This window comes from Penicillium macrosclerotiorum, assembly GCF_028827735.1.
Source record: "Penicillium macrosclerotiorum strain IBT 26536 chromosome Unknown utg000012l_segment0_segment0, whole genome shotgun sequence".
NCBI classification, from domain to species: Eukaryota; Fungi; Ascomycota; class Eurotiomycetes; order Eurotiales; family Aspergillaceae; genus Penicillium; species Penicillium macrosclerotiorum.
Window position 1 is genome coordinate 294,745 of NW_026643091.1, and position 14,092 is coordinate 308,836.

General features: G+C 45.7%; 6 protein-coding genes across 6 annotated transcripts; 4 read left to right on the top strand and 2 right to left on the bottom strand.

Moving 5' to 3' along the window:
- Window positions 1–1,675: 1,675 nt before the first annotated feature.
- Window positions 1,676–3,475, top strand: N7462_011491 (uncharacterized protein; the record flags this gene model as incomplete). The annotated part of the gene is made up of 5 exons (XM_057083205.1): window positions 1,676–1,867; window positions 1,924–2,092; window positions 2,147–2,300; window positions 2,363–2,802; window positions 2,859–3,475. 5 exons carry the CDS (start codon window positions 1,676–1,678, stop codon window positions 3,473–3,475), a joined length of 1,572 nt encoding a protein of 523 aa, XP_056927944.1.
- Window positions 3,476–3,944: 469 nt separating this feature from the next.
- On the top strand, window positions 3,945–5,702 carry N7462_011492 (MFS general substrate transporter; the record flags this gene model as incomplete). The annotated part of the gene is made up of 6 exons (XM_057083206.1): window positions 3,945–4,068; window positions 4,130–4,287; window positions 4,344–4,540; window positions 4,593–4,745; window positions 4,809–5,088; window positions 5,163–5,702. 6 exons carry the CDS (start codon window positions 3,945–3,947, stop codon window positions 5,700–5,702), a joined length of 1,452 nt encoding a protein of 483 aa, XP_056927945.1.
- Window positions 5,703–6,175: 473 nt separating this feature from the next.
- On the bottom strand, window positions 6,176–6,916 carry N7462_011493 (uncharacterized protein; the record flags this gene model as incomplete). The annotated part of the gene is made up of 1 exon (XM_057083207.1): window positions 6,176–6,916. One exon carries the CDS (start codon window positions 6,914–6,916, stop codon window positions 6,176–6,178), a length of 741 nt encoding a protein of 246 aa, XP_056927946.1.
- A 2,122-nt stretch (window positions 6,917–9,038) lies between these two features.
- Window positions 9,039–10,774, top strand: N7462_011494 (MFS general substrate transporter; the record flags this gene model as incomplete). Its single annotated transcript, XM_057083208.1, has 4 exons — window positions 9,039–9,315; window positions 9,422–9,866; window positions 9,918–10,338; window positions 10,394–10,774. The coding sequence occupies 4 exons, from the start codon at window positions 9,039–9,041 to the stop codon at window positions 10,772–10,774; spliced, it is 1,524 nt and encodes a 507-aa protein (XP_056927947.1).
- Window positions 10,775–11,038: 264 nt separating this feature from the next.
- Window positions 11,039–12,124, bottom strand: N7462_011495 (uncharacterized protein; the record flags this gene model as incomplete). The annotated part of the gene is made up of 3 exons (XM_057083209.1): window positions 11,039–11,086; window positions 11,136–11,638; window positions 11,707–12,124. Coding segments are annotated over 3 exons (969 nt in total), but the record flags the coding sequence as incomplete, so codon positions are not given.
- A 392-nt stretch (window positions 12,125–12,516) lies between these two features.
- N7462_011496 (uncharacterized protein) lies at window positions 12,517–13,552 on the top strand (the record flags this gene model as incomplete). Its single annotated transcript, XM_057083210.1, has 2 exons — window positions 12,517–12,851; window positions 12,916–13,552. The coding sequence occupies 2 exons, from the start codon at window positions 12,517–12,519 to the stop codon at window positions 13,550–13,552; spliced, it is 972 nt and encodes a 323-aa protein (XP_056927949.1).
- Window positions 13,553–14,092: the final 540 nt, after the last annotated feature.

Below are 14,092 nucleotides of genomic sequence, written 5' to 3' on the forward strand. Positions count from 1 at the left end.
CATCGTGGTTTGTGGTTTCGGGAGATTAAGGGGTCACGGCGAAGGGTGAGGAGTTGGCTTGAAAAAGCGACAGAAGTGGGCGGTAGACATTAAGGAGGAAAGAAGACCACAAGATGGGATACTACGGATGTTCTGAAGTTCGTTCTTGCCTTAAAAGCAGAAGGGATGGAAGACACGGAAGGTGAGAGATGGCGCATGACAAAACGTCATAACTGTACCAGTGCGTCTGAACGATCTGTAGCAAGAGAGCTAGAAGCTACATAGAGATATGTTTAACAAACCATTTACTTCGCTTGTGTTTGAGCAAGATAAGATCCGCAGCGTTCTTCAGAGGCGCCGTAGCCAACACCGTTGTTACATCAAATATATAGTATTTCCTATCATGTACACTTAAACAGGTACTACTACAACTGTCAAGTGGGAGGAAAGCTGTGCAGCCTAGTAAATAAATGCTAGGATCTCATGCAACTCAAGAGAAGGCCATCAGAGCAGTCAAGAGAGATACTGCTGCAAAGTCGAAGTTATACGTATTTCCCTAAGGGAAAGACTATTAAATGAACTAAGCCAAAGGTCTGGCACCCCATGGCACGATTCTTGGTAGAATCATGCAATTATTTCATTCTCGACACGCATGAGTGATCCCTACAGAAGCCTGTTTCTTTTCTGTAATTTATGCACGCATCTTTTAGCATAACAAGATTTAATGCGGCGGTTGGTCTCCAACACAGTGCTAAATAGTCCCGCAGAAAGCTAGAGCTAGCAAAAGGCAGGGTATTGATCCACTCACAGTTGGTAGAAGAGGCAGGGATGGAAAAATCGAAATATTATTTACTTCCAGTCCAATTATTTGATGGTCTGGATGTCAGAAATAATAGAGTTGTGCGAGGAGGACGGAAGCGGTAGCTACAGTTCCATAATGGGAAATGGAATACAGGAATCAAGCTTGAAACTGAGACGGCAATCGAGTGCTCGTCAGAAAAGCTCCCAAATACTTTGTTGACGATCGATCTTTGCTTCGATATCCGGGTAACATGCCACCAAATCCCCACCCCCTTCCGGCCCAACATTTCTCAGTTTTCCGCCTCGAATCCGAATAGTTGGATAATCCGGCCGGAAAACAATCAGACCCGGGCACAAACAGGGGCGGAAAACCCCACCAGGGGGCCCGAAAAGGGAGGCGGAAACCTTCCGGGAGAAAGGCTAGCCCCAGCTGGCCAGTTATGCCAGTAACACGCCGGCGCCAGACCGAGAAATGCCGGAAAGAATTGACGCCATTGAGCTAAACTGATGGGGGTCTGGATTTATCGCCCCGCCCCCTCTTCCCCAGGATCCTCTGCAACTGATTTGCGGGGGGAGAATCACCACGGGACCTCGTGGTCGCGGGGAAGATATCTTGGCCATTCCCTACATCCTTACAAACTCCAGAGTTTGATGTCGCCAAGACGGCCCGGTGGTCTTGGAAGTCGGGTAGCATGGCTATTTGATTCACGGTACGGAGGCTGGAGGCGACTTGGCTTCGCGCTCAAGCTCCCTCGAGAGCAAGACAGACTTGGCAAATTATGGAAGGATTCGGAGTATATAGACCTATCCTCTCCCGAGGATTATAGTAGACGCAAATTTTCCTTTCTAGCTCTTTCGGACAGTATAATCACCAATTTACGTCTAAAAATTGGCCATGTCCCATTCTCAGACCGACCGACTCTCTTACGAAGATGTCGCCGATGCAAAGCAGCGCTCGTCGGATCACGTCGAAGACTATAGCAATGTGACCACGATTGATGATATTCAAGTATTGGGCTTGAATGCAGACGATGAAGAATTCTATCGGAATTTTTCGCCTATAAGGAGGAAAAGCCTGTTAAAAAAGGTACGTTACCAGACCTTGCGAATGCAGCGTTTATCATTTTTCTCATTCTCATCAAGGTCGACTACCGGCTTGTTCCTATGCTTGCACTTTTATATTTGGTCTCGCATTTGGACAGAGCCAATATTGGAAACGCAAAAACGGCCGGAATGACCTCTGATCTCAACTTGAGTGGAATTCAATACAATATCGCACTCAGCCTATTCTTCATTCCATATGTTCTCCTAGGTACGTGAAATTACGGAAGTGCTTTACAACATCGTGTCACTAACCAAAAATTAGAGGTCCCAAGCAATATGCTTTTGAAGAATTTCGCCCGTCCTTCGGTCTATCTAGGGATTCTCGTTATATCCTGGGGCATTATTATGACATTGACTGGTGTTGTCCAGAATTTTGGTGGCCTGGTAGCAGTGCGAATAATGCTGGGAGTATTTGAGTATGTGACTATCCAAGCTCACTCTTCGAATTTAGGAACCACAGACTGATTTGTTTTCTTAGAGCGGGCTTCTTCCCGGGAGCGGTCTACCTATGTTCGTTTTGGTATATGCCTAAAGATCTCACAACTCGTATCGCTGTCTTCTATTGTGCGAGCGCCCTTTCAGGTGCATTTTCCGGACTCCTAGCAGCGGGGATCTCCAAAATGGATGGTGTGGGTGGCTACGCAGGCTGGCGCTGGATCTTCCTTCTAGAAGGTCTTGCAACCGTCATTGTTGGAGTCATTTGCTTTTTTTGTCTTATCGATTCACCTCGTTCTTCGGGGAAATGGCTGGACCCCGATGAAATTCGCTTTTTGGAACTACAACATTTCATCAAGGAGGGTGGCCAGTTCCGCGAAGAGAAGAAACGTGTATCTTGGAAAGATATCAGAGCAGTTTTGTTGAATTGGAGAATGTACCTACTGGCCTACATCCTGCTCTGCCAGTCCGCATGCTCTTACGGTGAGTCATACAAGATGCATTGTACTTGAATTGTACAGACTAATACTCCCTTATAGGAACAAAATTCACACTCCCCACTATTACAGAGGGAATGGGGTTCTCGGGCTCTAATGCCCAGCTTATGACAGTCCCGCCATATGTTGCCGGTGCAGTGTCGGCTATATTTTTCTCGGTACTGTCAGATCGTTTCTATTGGCGTATGCCATTTGTGGTAGCTCCTCTTTTACTTATCGTGATTGGGTACGCCATAATTATTGGAATTGGTGGCCATCTGGCTTCGCATATCGGTCTTGGATTCTTCGCAATCATCCTCACTTGCATGGGTATCTATCCCACTCACCCGTCGACAACTGCCTGGACAATGAATAACCTGGCACCTTCAAATCGCCGTGCAATCGGCAGTGCTTTCAATATCTGCGTTGGAAACATTGGCGGCATTATTGGTAGCTACATGTACCTTGACCGTGAGGAACCAACTTACCACACCGGATTCGGCCTATCGCTGGCGTTTGGTGGTACTGCACTACTGGCAGCCTTGGTGCTGGAGCTTTCTTTCATGTGGGGCAACAAGCGGAAGAGCGCGATGAACGAAGCCGAAATTCGGGATCGCTATAATGATGAGGAATTGCTGGCAATGGGAGACAAATCGCCTTTGTTTAAGTATACGCTTTAAACCAAAGCTGCAAATCGATAATAATGAATTTATAACAGCCTTTATTGAATTGGCCTAATCAACATCGTTCCTTTTCGTGTAGTCTTTTTTCCATCTGGTTCCTCGTTTGTTCATTACGCGGAAGCTGCTTTTTCAAGTGCCGATCGAATGAACCGAGTGGAGACTCAATCATGTCTCATCATCCTCCCGATGCACTATGACTTGGCCAACTGGATCGCCATTCGTTTTCCGCCCCCGTGGGGATAACACTATCTGGTTATCCGAAATATGGAAAGGAATCTGGGGTGAGGGGGTGCTCCACAATACTTCTCCCTCGTCATTCCTTCATCCTTCTTGCGGTAGTCTCCACGTGAGTATGCAAAAAAAAAACTATTTGGGAATATCCAAGTATATATTGCTTGGCAGGGGCGTTCCTTGAAGAAGTATTGCCCTTAATTTCCAGTGGAATTTCTACAACGCCCAGCAAATCATGGACGTCGACACATTGAAGGGAGACCAAACAGCCCACCTGGAGGTTTCTCCTAAAGTTACACAAGATGAAGTCACATTTGAGGGTTTAACTGCAGATGAGACGATCAAGCTTGAAAAAGGGCGTAGGTGGCCTTCGAACAGAAGTGGCAGAATTTCTTTAGCTAACGGAAACTCCCCTTTAAGTTGTCAGAAAAATTGACTTGCACCTAATTTCATCGTTATGTCTTCTCTTCATATTCAATATTCTAGATCGCTCCAATATTTCAAACGCCAGATTAGGAGGTATGCAAAGTGACCTGGGTCTTAGTGACACCCAGTATCAAACTGCAGTTGCGATTATGGTAAGCTCAACCTGATATGCGAAAAACAAGGCGGCTAATAAAAACTTTGTATTTAGTTCGCTGGTTATTTGCTAGGACAAGTTCCCAGCAATATTATTTTGACACGCGTCAAACCCTCCCAATATATCCCCATTGCAATTTTTATTTGGGGTGGAATCTCGATGTGTGCAGCAGCCACTCATAATTTTGCTGGAATTATGGTCGTGCGGGTTCTGCTTGGGTTCGCAGAGTCTCCATTTTTCCCCGGTGCTCTGTACGATAACTCCCTCGAGCTAGAGAGTTGATTTAACTGACAAATCATACAGTCTCTTGGTTAGTTCCTGGTATAAGCCACAGGAGATTGCCCCGCGTGTTGCAGTTTTGTATTGTGGAAATACCATTGCGAATGGATTTGGTGGTCTCCTTGCTGCTGGTATTCTTGATGGGCTTGACGGGGCGTCTGGCTTGGCAGGTTGGAGGTAAGGGAGAATTCCAAAATCGTTTTATCCAAATTGAATAACTCTGACTGGTTTTATGTCTAGATGGCTTTTCATAATTGAAGGTGCAGGTACAATGGTAGCAGGAATTCTTGCGGTCTTACTTCTACCTGATTTTCCTAATTCGGGGAAACGTCGTTGGCTTTCCGATCAAGAGCAACGCTTTGCTGAATGGCGCTTGGCTCAGGCAGCAAATTTTGAGGTGGATGAGAACGGCGACGTCAAAGAAGCGCTTATTGATGCTCTGACGGATCCCAAGGCATGGATGCTTATCCTGATTCAAATATGTCAGCTGACTTCGCAAACATGGACCTACTTCTTTCCTGTAAGTATCTGCGTTTCTACCTTGCTGTTTTGACACTGGATACTTTCATTATCGATTGGCTAAGCAAAATACAGTCAATTGTGAAAACCCTGGGGTTCGACAATACTGTGACATTGCTTATTACCGCCCCTGTATACGTTTTTGGATTTATCACGTCTCTAGGCAACTCATTCATTGCAACATACACCAACCAACGGGCCAGCTTGATTGTTTGGCCCCTATTGGTAGATATCATCGGAAACGTGATGGTTATCACTACACGTTCCACCGCCCCAAGATATGTCGGGATGTTTTTAATGTGTGCGGGTTCATACTCTGCATTCAACGTGGTACAAGCTTGGATCGCTAGTACAGTTCCAAGAACTCGCACTAAGCGAGCCATTGTATACGCTTTGGTCAATTTGTTTGGCAACTCGTCCAACATCTATGGTTCTTATTTCTTTCCTAGCTCTGATGCTCCTCAGTATCGAATGGGCGGAATAATTTTATCTTCTTTCGCGGCTGCGGGAATGGTTCTAGCAACTGTGTTAGGGCTTTGGTTACGCCAGTTAAACAAACAGGCGATCAAGCAAGAGGGCAGAGATGGCCAGCGTCGGTACAAATACCTGTGGTAAATTTGATTCTAGAAATTAATAGCGAGCGATTGAATTACAGAAGAAAATCAGGGATAGATATGCAATACAAACTAGGATTTCTGGACTTGATCCGATGGTGAATTATAGTGACGCCGAGTTTGAACTTGCAGGGAAGTACTGTTATCCACAAGTGCATCCGCCATCGAAGGTCGAAATGATGAATTACGGTATGAAATCAGAGAGCAGAATGATAGCAAAGTCCAGCCAATAAAGTCATTCATTATTACACAATACAATACACAGCATGATCATATATAGACATTAAGAAGAAGATGCAAAGGTTAATTTTGTCAATCATTGGAAAATATTGATAAGTCAAAGAAGCTGAAAAGGAGTACCATAGCAACTAATGTATAACAGGTAGACTTGCGTTTCATAGGAAGCGGGGATTTAGAATAGCTACTCAATGATTAGCAAATTTCAGGATAGGTTGAAGGAAACGAACACAGAAATTACATACAAGTCGGAAGGCGATCCAGCTGCGGCCAGAAGTCCAGGCAAAGTTCGTCAGTCGCGTCATTAAATGCCAACAAGCTGCCAATTCCGGGATCGAATTGATCCAAGCTTTGAACAGATGCATCAAGAGGTTCTAACAAGGGAATTGGAATAGCTGTCAAGTCAACCGAGGTCTGCTGATTTCCTGGTCCCAAAACTGTTTCAAAAGGCGGGTCTCCAGATCTTTCGACCCCTGTTGAGAGCTCTTGGCGAACCTCCCCTCCATTAGGTAAGTCCCTTGATTCGGGTGAATGATCCCGGGTGCCATTGCTATCATTTTGGCCGATAGTCTCGATTCTCAGAGCTTCAAGCACAACAGTATATCTCCAAGCTAGAGCATTCATCTCTGTTGCATGGCCAAGATGATATTGGGTGGCTTCTGCTAATTGATAAAGGACTGTAGGATCCACAGCATCAGAGTCATATTCTTGATCTCTGGGGAAAAGCCAGTTGTGAGGGATGCGCCCTCGCTTGGAATGTATGATGTATATGTATGCAATCGAAATGGCATTGAAAGCGATATACTGGGTATACCAGAAGGCAGGAAAGAGCAAATTATCTTTGGCAAGCTCCAAGACCAATCGCAAAGTATCGCCAATCGTGGTAAGACAGACTCGAAGATACTCTTTTTGACGACTTTCCACAGCTGAGGTCTGCTGAGAGAAGTCTCGAAGAAGAAGCGGTCGAGTTATGAACATTACAGCATGGAATCGAGCGAGCCGAATCACCGTCAATTGTCTCTGAAAAATAGAGATTAAGCTGCTTGGGCAAACCCAATCTCCAAGCAGTGGAGGCAGTTCTGATTGCCATTTGGATATCTCATCCATTAGCCGACCTATTGTTCGAATTTCCGTATTTCTCTCCAGGGGTTCAATTGAATATAAATCTCGAGACGCTTTTGCCAAGATGCGCGAAATCTTTGCATGGCAAACTGGAGCATCCATTAAACAATTTCTGGCAGGCCCTGGGCGTGAATTCAGTAAGTCCAGCTTTTCATCGTTAACGAGTGAGGGGTACTCTTGATCAATATCTTCCTCTCGCAGTAGTCGTGGTCTACCAAGGATCAAGCTTAGATATTGGTCAAGGGTGAATGAACACCACATAACACGTCTAGAGCATTCTAAAGTAACCTGTTCAGATGTCATATAGCTTAAAGCCCGAGTACCTGTCTGTCGTCGATGCAATCCCAGGGCCATTAGAAGCTGTATCGTTGTGCCGAAGTTGAACCATGATTGGTTCATTCTTGAGGTGCTAAGAAGATATAACACCGTAAGAAATCGAGCTTGCACTGATTCCAATGACGGACTTCCAGTTTCTCGAGTGAGGAGCTGCTCGGCCATCTGATAATATGTTTCACTTTGTTGCCAGTCTTGAGTGGCACCTGGTGCCGGAGAGCCGTCGTACAGAGTTGAAAACAAAGAACTAGTAGCACATAGCATCAGGATAATTGCCTGTGCAGCTGATGAGACTTCGGATGAAGTATGCAGTGTTAATCTGGTCTCATTTTGACCAAATAGCTCTGCCACCCACCTGCCGACAGTCCCTTGATGCAAAATTCGATAGGTCGGTGATGCAAAATCAAAATATCGTTGTACCAGGTGCTCGGTGGTCGACCTATCCGGCCAGCACATATGTGATGCAGGGGGTCTAGGAGCATGCCGATCGCCATGTGAGAAAATCGACGCATAGGCATCTTCGGAAGTTGAAGTTAAATGTGGTTGCGCAGCATGAAAATTCCTCACTGCTCGATCTAAGAAGGAATGGGCCGATGCAGGGCCCCTGTACTGTCCTCCAACTCTAAAGGAGTCGTTTGCACGTGGTGTAGACTTGTTTGTCGCAGTATCGGATGATGCATGTATAGATTGTTGTGTAAGTGAATTCACCGGGGAAGCAGCCAAGTGCTCCGTGCATGGTTTAGCAAGTTGAATTCCGCCGGCCGTCTCCACTTGAAGGGCCGAAGGCCTCGGAGAAGTGACAGCACCGCGGTGATACGGAACATCATAGGTGCAGGAGAGTGCAGACCGTACACAGAAACTACATGGGATATCTCCCGTGCAGGCTTTCTTGCGTGCCTTGCAAGCATCGCAAGCCCTCGTCACTTTGACTCTTTTCCGCGTTGTCCTCCCCAGATCCTTTCTGCCTAGCGACCCACGTGGGTCTTGGGATACATCAGTCATCGATTATCGCTCTAGTAACAAGCTCTTGTTAGACCAGTATTATTTTTCTTGTCCGGTTTTCGAGTAGGGGGCAGTGATGGGCGGAAGGTGTGCAATTGTGAGGATTCCGACAATCCTTCCCACCATATCTCCGCCCCAAGTCGCGCGTCGGAAAAACCAAGGGCCCGCATTTTGGTTGCCACCCACAATTCTCAAGCCAACCAGCCCTGGTTTCCATAGCACAATCCGGCCCTTGATGGTCTTTTTGTACGCTAAAAATTTCTGTACGATACGAAGCCATGTGTATGGCCGCTGTGCCTACCAATCGCTAACCATTGGTATATTGGGTACTTGCTTCGTCGAAGTCGGCGTGATACCTGAGAGTCACACCTGCTTTGACGAGATAATAGGAGGTTTATGTACAATTTTAAACATTTATTCTTGACTATCAAAAAAATCACAATTTTTTTCTGAATTAGAACATATATTTGCATTTGCAAATCCGCCGAGGCCCTTTTTCCAGGCCCTCACTTATGGGAGATTCTGAACCAGTCATCTACGACTGTCCCAACCCCGGAAACAGTAGCTCGTATATTATCATAAACCCCCTGCTTCTCCTATCTCTTCAGTGAATACTAGATTATCTATGACTTCTTTTAAACAGATGTCGAAAGTTACAAGCGATCATGTCGAGTCCATGGAGAGTGGGTGGTATTCAAGTCATGATCTTGGCCAACAAAGTCCCAAGCCAGATTTAAGGAACTATGTCTCGGACCCCGTGCTAGAAAAACACGTTGTTCGTAAGATTGACATGTTGATTATTCCTTTCATTTGCATCACATACTTGATCACCTTTATCGACAAAGCTATGCTAGGGTATTCTGCCGTATTCGGTTTAAAAGAATCCCTGCATTTGCATGGAACTGAATACAGCTGGCTAGGTAGGTTTATCACCAAGTAAATTATTGTAATCGCTAATGAATGGGCTTGGTGTAGGAAGTATGTTTTACTTTGGCTATCTGGCTGTAAGTTGTGCATGGCCTCCAGGCCTACTGCTCACTGTTGACCATTTTTCATTTCTTCAGTTTGAATATCCGACCACTTTTGCTATGCAGAAATTACCAGTCTCAAAGTGGCTATCGATCAATCTTTTCTTTTGGGGCGAAATCACCATGGCTTTGGCCGGCTGTAACAGATTTGATGAATTCCTGGGTCTACGTTTCTTGCTAGGGGCTCTTGAATCTTGTTCAACGCCGGCCTATTTGCTAATTACGGCAACTTGGTATACTGTTGAGGAACAACCCATTCGGATTGGCTGGTGGTCGACATTTCTTGGCCTAGCAAATTCCTTCGGTGGCCTTCTTGCCTTCGCCCTAGGTCATATCAAAGGGTCTCTTGATTCATGGCAATATCAATTCATCTTTATTGGAGCAATTTCCGGTGCATGGGCAATCATCATGTACTTCAAGCTCGCCGAGCGACCCGAGACAGCGTAGGTTTTCTTTCCCATTGTTCTATGTTATAACAGAGCTAACAGATCTAGAACATGGTTAAATGAAACAGAGAAGAAGACAGCAATTGGGCGCTTGGGACCGAAACACCATGGCGCTAATCATCGAGAGATCAAGAAATATCAAATAATAGAGGCTCTTAGGGATCCTAAGTCTTGGTTGTTCTTCTTATGTGGAGTTGCGACACAAGTTGTGAATGGAGCTGTCAGCAACTTCGGAAGTTTGATCATTGAAGGGTTCGGTTACTCAAACTTTACAACCACACTCTTTCAAATCCCATACGGAATGGTCATTCTGGTATCAAACGTTTCTGCCATGTATATCCAAAGATGGCTTCCCGGTCAGAGACGGTGTTTTGTTGCTGTGTTTTACGTCTGTCCCGCACTGGCAGGTGCCATTGGGATTCACACAATTTCACGGGACCATAAAGTAGCCTTATTGGTTTGCTATTGGGTAAGATTATACCGTCTCAGGTCATGTTTACTGCTAAATTCTATGGTACTTCCAGTTGACAAGCACCTATACCGCCTCATTTGCGATGACAATGTCCCTCATTACAGCGAATACTGGTGGCTCCACAAAACGCTCCGTGGTCAACGGTATATTTTTTATCTCATATTGCGTAGGGAATATTGTCGGACCATTCTCTTTCAAGACTAGCGAAGCTCCAACTTATACTTCGGGAATTGTGGCCATGTTAGTTGCGTATTGTGTCGAAGCTTTGTTGCTTTTGTCTTTTGCTGTATATGCGGCGATGTTGAATAAGAAAAAGGATGAAATTGTCCAGAGAGAAGGGTTGAGTCTCGGTGATGCTGTTACTCAATTTCAAGAGAGCTCATCCACTGACCGGACTGATAAGGAGGATCTTTTCTTTCGATACTCTTACTGAACATTACTATTGCCAGTTCATTATACGGAAATATGAAAATTCTACCTCGGGAAATTCAGTGGCACCTTGCTCGTGGATCTTAGGAAATATCTTTTATTATTAAAGTCCATTGATACTTGTAAGAATGCATTTTTCAAGTTGATGACAATTATCTTTGCCTTCCAGAGCACTAGCGTGTGAGACCGTTTTGGTCCGGTTTCTTTGAACACAGAATAATATCCCCGGACCCAGTTTCCTCAATTCATCCCATGGTAGCTTACATTATTACAGAATGGCTACTCCATTCGGAGGGCTAGCAACACCACCAGGAACCTGTAACCTGTTCAGTCATGCTCGCACAAAATCGTTGTCTTAAGCTTACCTTTAACGGCATACTGCTGAAAAAGAAAGAATATCTCCCTCTGCGTTGACACTCCTCGCTTAAGCGCTCCAAGTCAAACAATTCTCCAATCGGCATTCCCCAGCCAGCAAGTAGCCACTCGTGTAGCCAGAACTGCGTGTTTTTGCAAGGCCAGGCTTCCATGCTAGGCATATCACCAGCGATGGCTGCAAATCCAGTATCCCAAAGCCATCGTAAGGTCTGATCCGACGATTCGATTCCAATTGCTGGTGGTGACTGGAGGTCTGCCAAAGCCGTAGCTTGCTCTTGGGACAATTTCGTAAAGGCTTGAACCCAACCTGATCGAATGAAGAGGATATCGTCCTCTTTCAGCTCAGTTTCTTGGCTGGCTGCGATCTCTTGTAACGTAGTTGCCGAGATTTCATGAGTCGAAAAATGATCAATTTTGATATTTTTGGCCTCTGCCCAACTAGAATAGTCTAATAAGACTCCTCTTCCCACTACGCCACCATTCTCAACCCAAGCTAAAGAAAATAAATGATGAGAACATGCAATGTTCCAGGTGGGAATAACATCAAGACTAACAACCCACCATGTATACCATTGATATTCGTGGTCAGAAAATCGTTCAATGTATGTCCGTTGTAGTACTTTTTGCTGGCTTGATATCCGTAATGCCTGAATCCATCCCATTGGGAGCTGATCTGGGTGTTGAAGTGGAGAGTGTCATCATTGACGGATCTCGGTGCCTTGTTTCTAATGGTCTGTTCAAATGCTGCCCGCCCAAAGCACGGCTTTGACATAAAATCCAGGGGTAGGTCGGTTGAGATTCGAACGCCATCTCTAATTTCCTGAGAGGCAGCACTGATCACTTCTGGTGTAAGCCTATTCAACATCCCACATTGATCATTGTCACCAAATAGGCCCCACGCGTTCCCGGGTGGGCCATCTTTTTGCAAAGGAAGCTTTTCGAATGGAGGTATTTGAATCATTTCTCTTGTCAGGGAAACACCTGTCTTGTTTCATTGTTCACCCGTCAGCAGTAAAAAAGCTCCTCCGAATTTTCTGGGTCCAAGTGGCCAAGGTGCAGATCGGTGACCTTCGAGAATGAAGAATGCAAGAAAAGCTTCAACCCCGCAGAATTTCCACGGGTTCTGTCCGACTCTGCAGGCCGGTCATCATGACTCCGACTGATGACATCGCGCATGGTGAGAATCAAAATCCATTTCCGTAAGTCGATGGGGGTTAATCGTAAAAAGCCGACCCACCTGCTTTTCCGACATTTCGCGGGGTAGAGCCGAGCTCTATCTACAAAAAGCTTCAGATGCGCCTAAGCAATAGTACACCTGATTGAAGAAATAAATTTTCTCACATCTTTGTTGTGCTTCTTGAATCGCTTACAATGGCTATCACAACGCACTTCACACTTAACACTGGAGCCAAGATCCCCGCAGTTGGCTTCGGAACTTGGCAGGCCAAGCCTCTGGAGGTTGAGAATGCGGTTGAGGTCGCACTCAAGCAAGGATATCGTCACATTGATTGTGCAGCCATTTATCGCAACGAGACGGAAGTTGGGGCAGGAATCAAAAAGTCGGGGGTTCCTCGGGAGGAAATTTTCATCACTGGAAAGCTGTGGAATACCAAACACGCGCCCAAGGATGTCGTCCCAGCCCTCAATAAGACCCTCGAGGACCTTGGAGTCGACTATTTGGACTTATATTTGATGCACTGGCCTGTGTAAGTTTTTTTGTTTATCAAATGTTTTTATCTCGGGTAGAAGCTCATGTTTATCATTATCTAGTGCTTTCAAGGGCGGAGACAAGTGGTTCCCATTGAATGAGGATGGCGTATTCGAGCTGGCAGATGTCGATTACGTTAGCACGTACAAGGAAATGGAGAAGCTTCTTTCGACTGGAAAAGTCAAGGCCATCGGTGTTTCCAACTTCAACATTCGCCGACTCGAGGAGCTATTGAACCAGGTCTCAGTTGTACCAGCTGCCAACCAAATCGAGGCCCACCCATATTTGCAACAGCCCGATCTGCTGAAGTTCTGTCAAGACAAGGGCATTATTGTGGAAGCATATTCTCCCTTGGGTAACAACCAAACTGGGGAGCCTCGTACGGTTGATGATCCACTTGTGGGTGAAGTTGCCAAGCAAGTCAGCATGGACCCTGGCCCTCTTCTTGCCAGCTGGGGTGTGCAGCGCGGAACTGTTGTCCTGTCTAAGAGTGTCACACCCTCTCGCATTGCCGCCAACCTCCAAGTTCAAACCCTTCCCGACGACGCCTATGCCAAGCTTACTGGCCTCGAACGTCACAAGCGCTTCAACTTTCCCGCAAACTGGGGCTATGATATTTTTGAAGAAGTCGGTGATGAGGCAGTTCGCAAAGCTGCTGTTGCAGCAGGACCTGCCAACAAGATGAAGTTCACTGTTTAGGGTGCTTTTTTATGCTATCTGAAATGTCTTTATTAATATATGGATGCAATAGAGCAATAGACTATAAAAAGAACCTCAAAAATGTATCATTGTGTCTGTTCCATTTGGCCAATTTTGCAAAGCTAGATAATGTTGCATTCAGAAAGAATATAGTATCATTTGGCACCAAATCTGTCCTGTATAAATATAGAAACGATCCAGTAGCACCTAGAAGTCAGCTCGTATCGTGCACATGATAAATTTTGAAATTCATAAAATTGAGTAACTTGCTTCTCGAAAGTAATTGCTTGACGTTTGGACACATAAACTGCTCATGACGACCGTAGTATGTTGGCTCAGCCCCTCGCCTGGAATGCCACGGGTGGCGGAAATCGAGTATGAAGCGCTTCCCCGCATGTTTCTTTTCCGCCAACTGGCCCACATGAATCTCACCCCGCGGCGGAAAAGAAGCTTCCCCACGTCACCTTTGCTTCCAATTTCCGTCTCCCACAATGGCCATGTCATGTGCTGATAGCATGCCGGTCGGAAGTCTCTATGGAA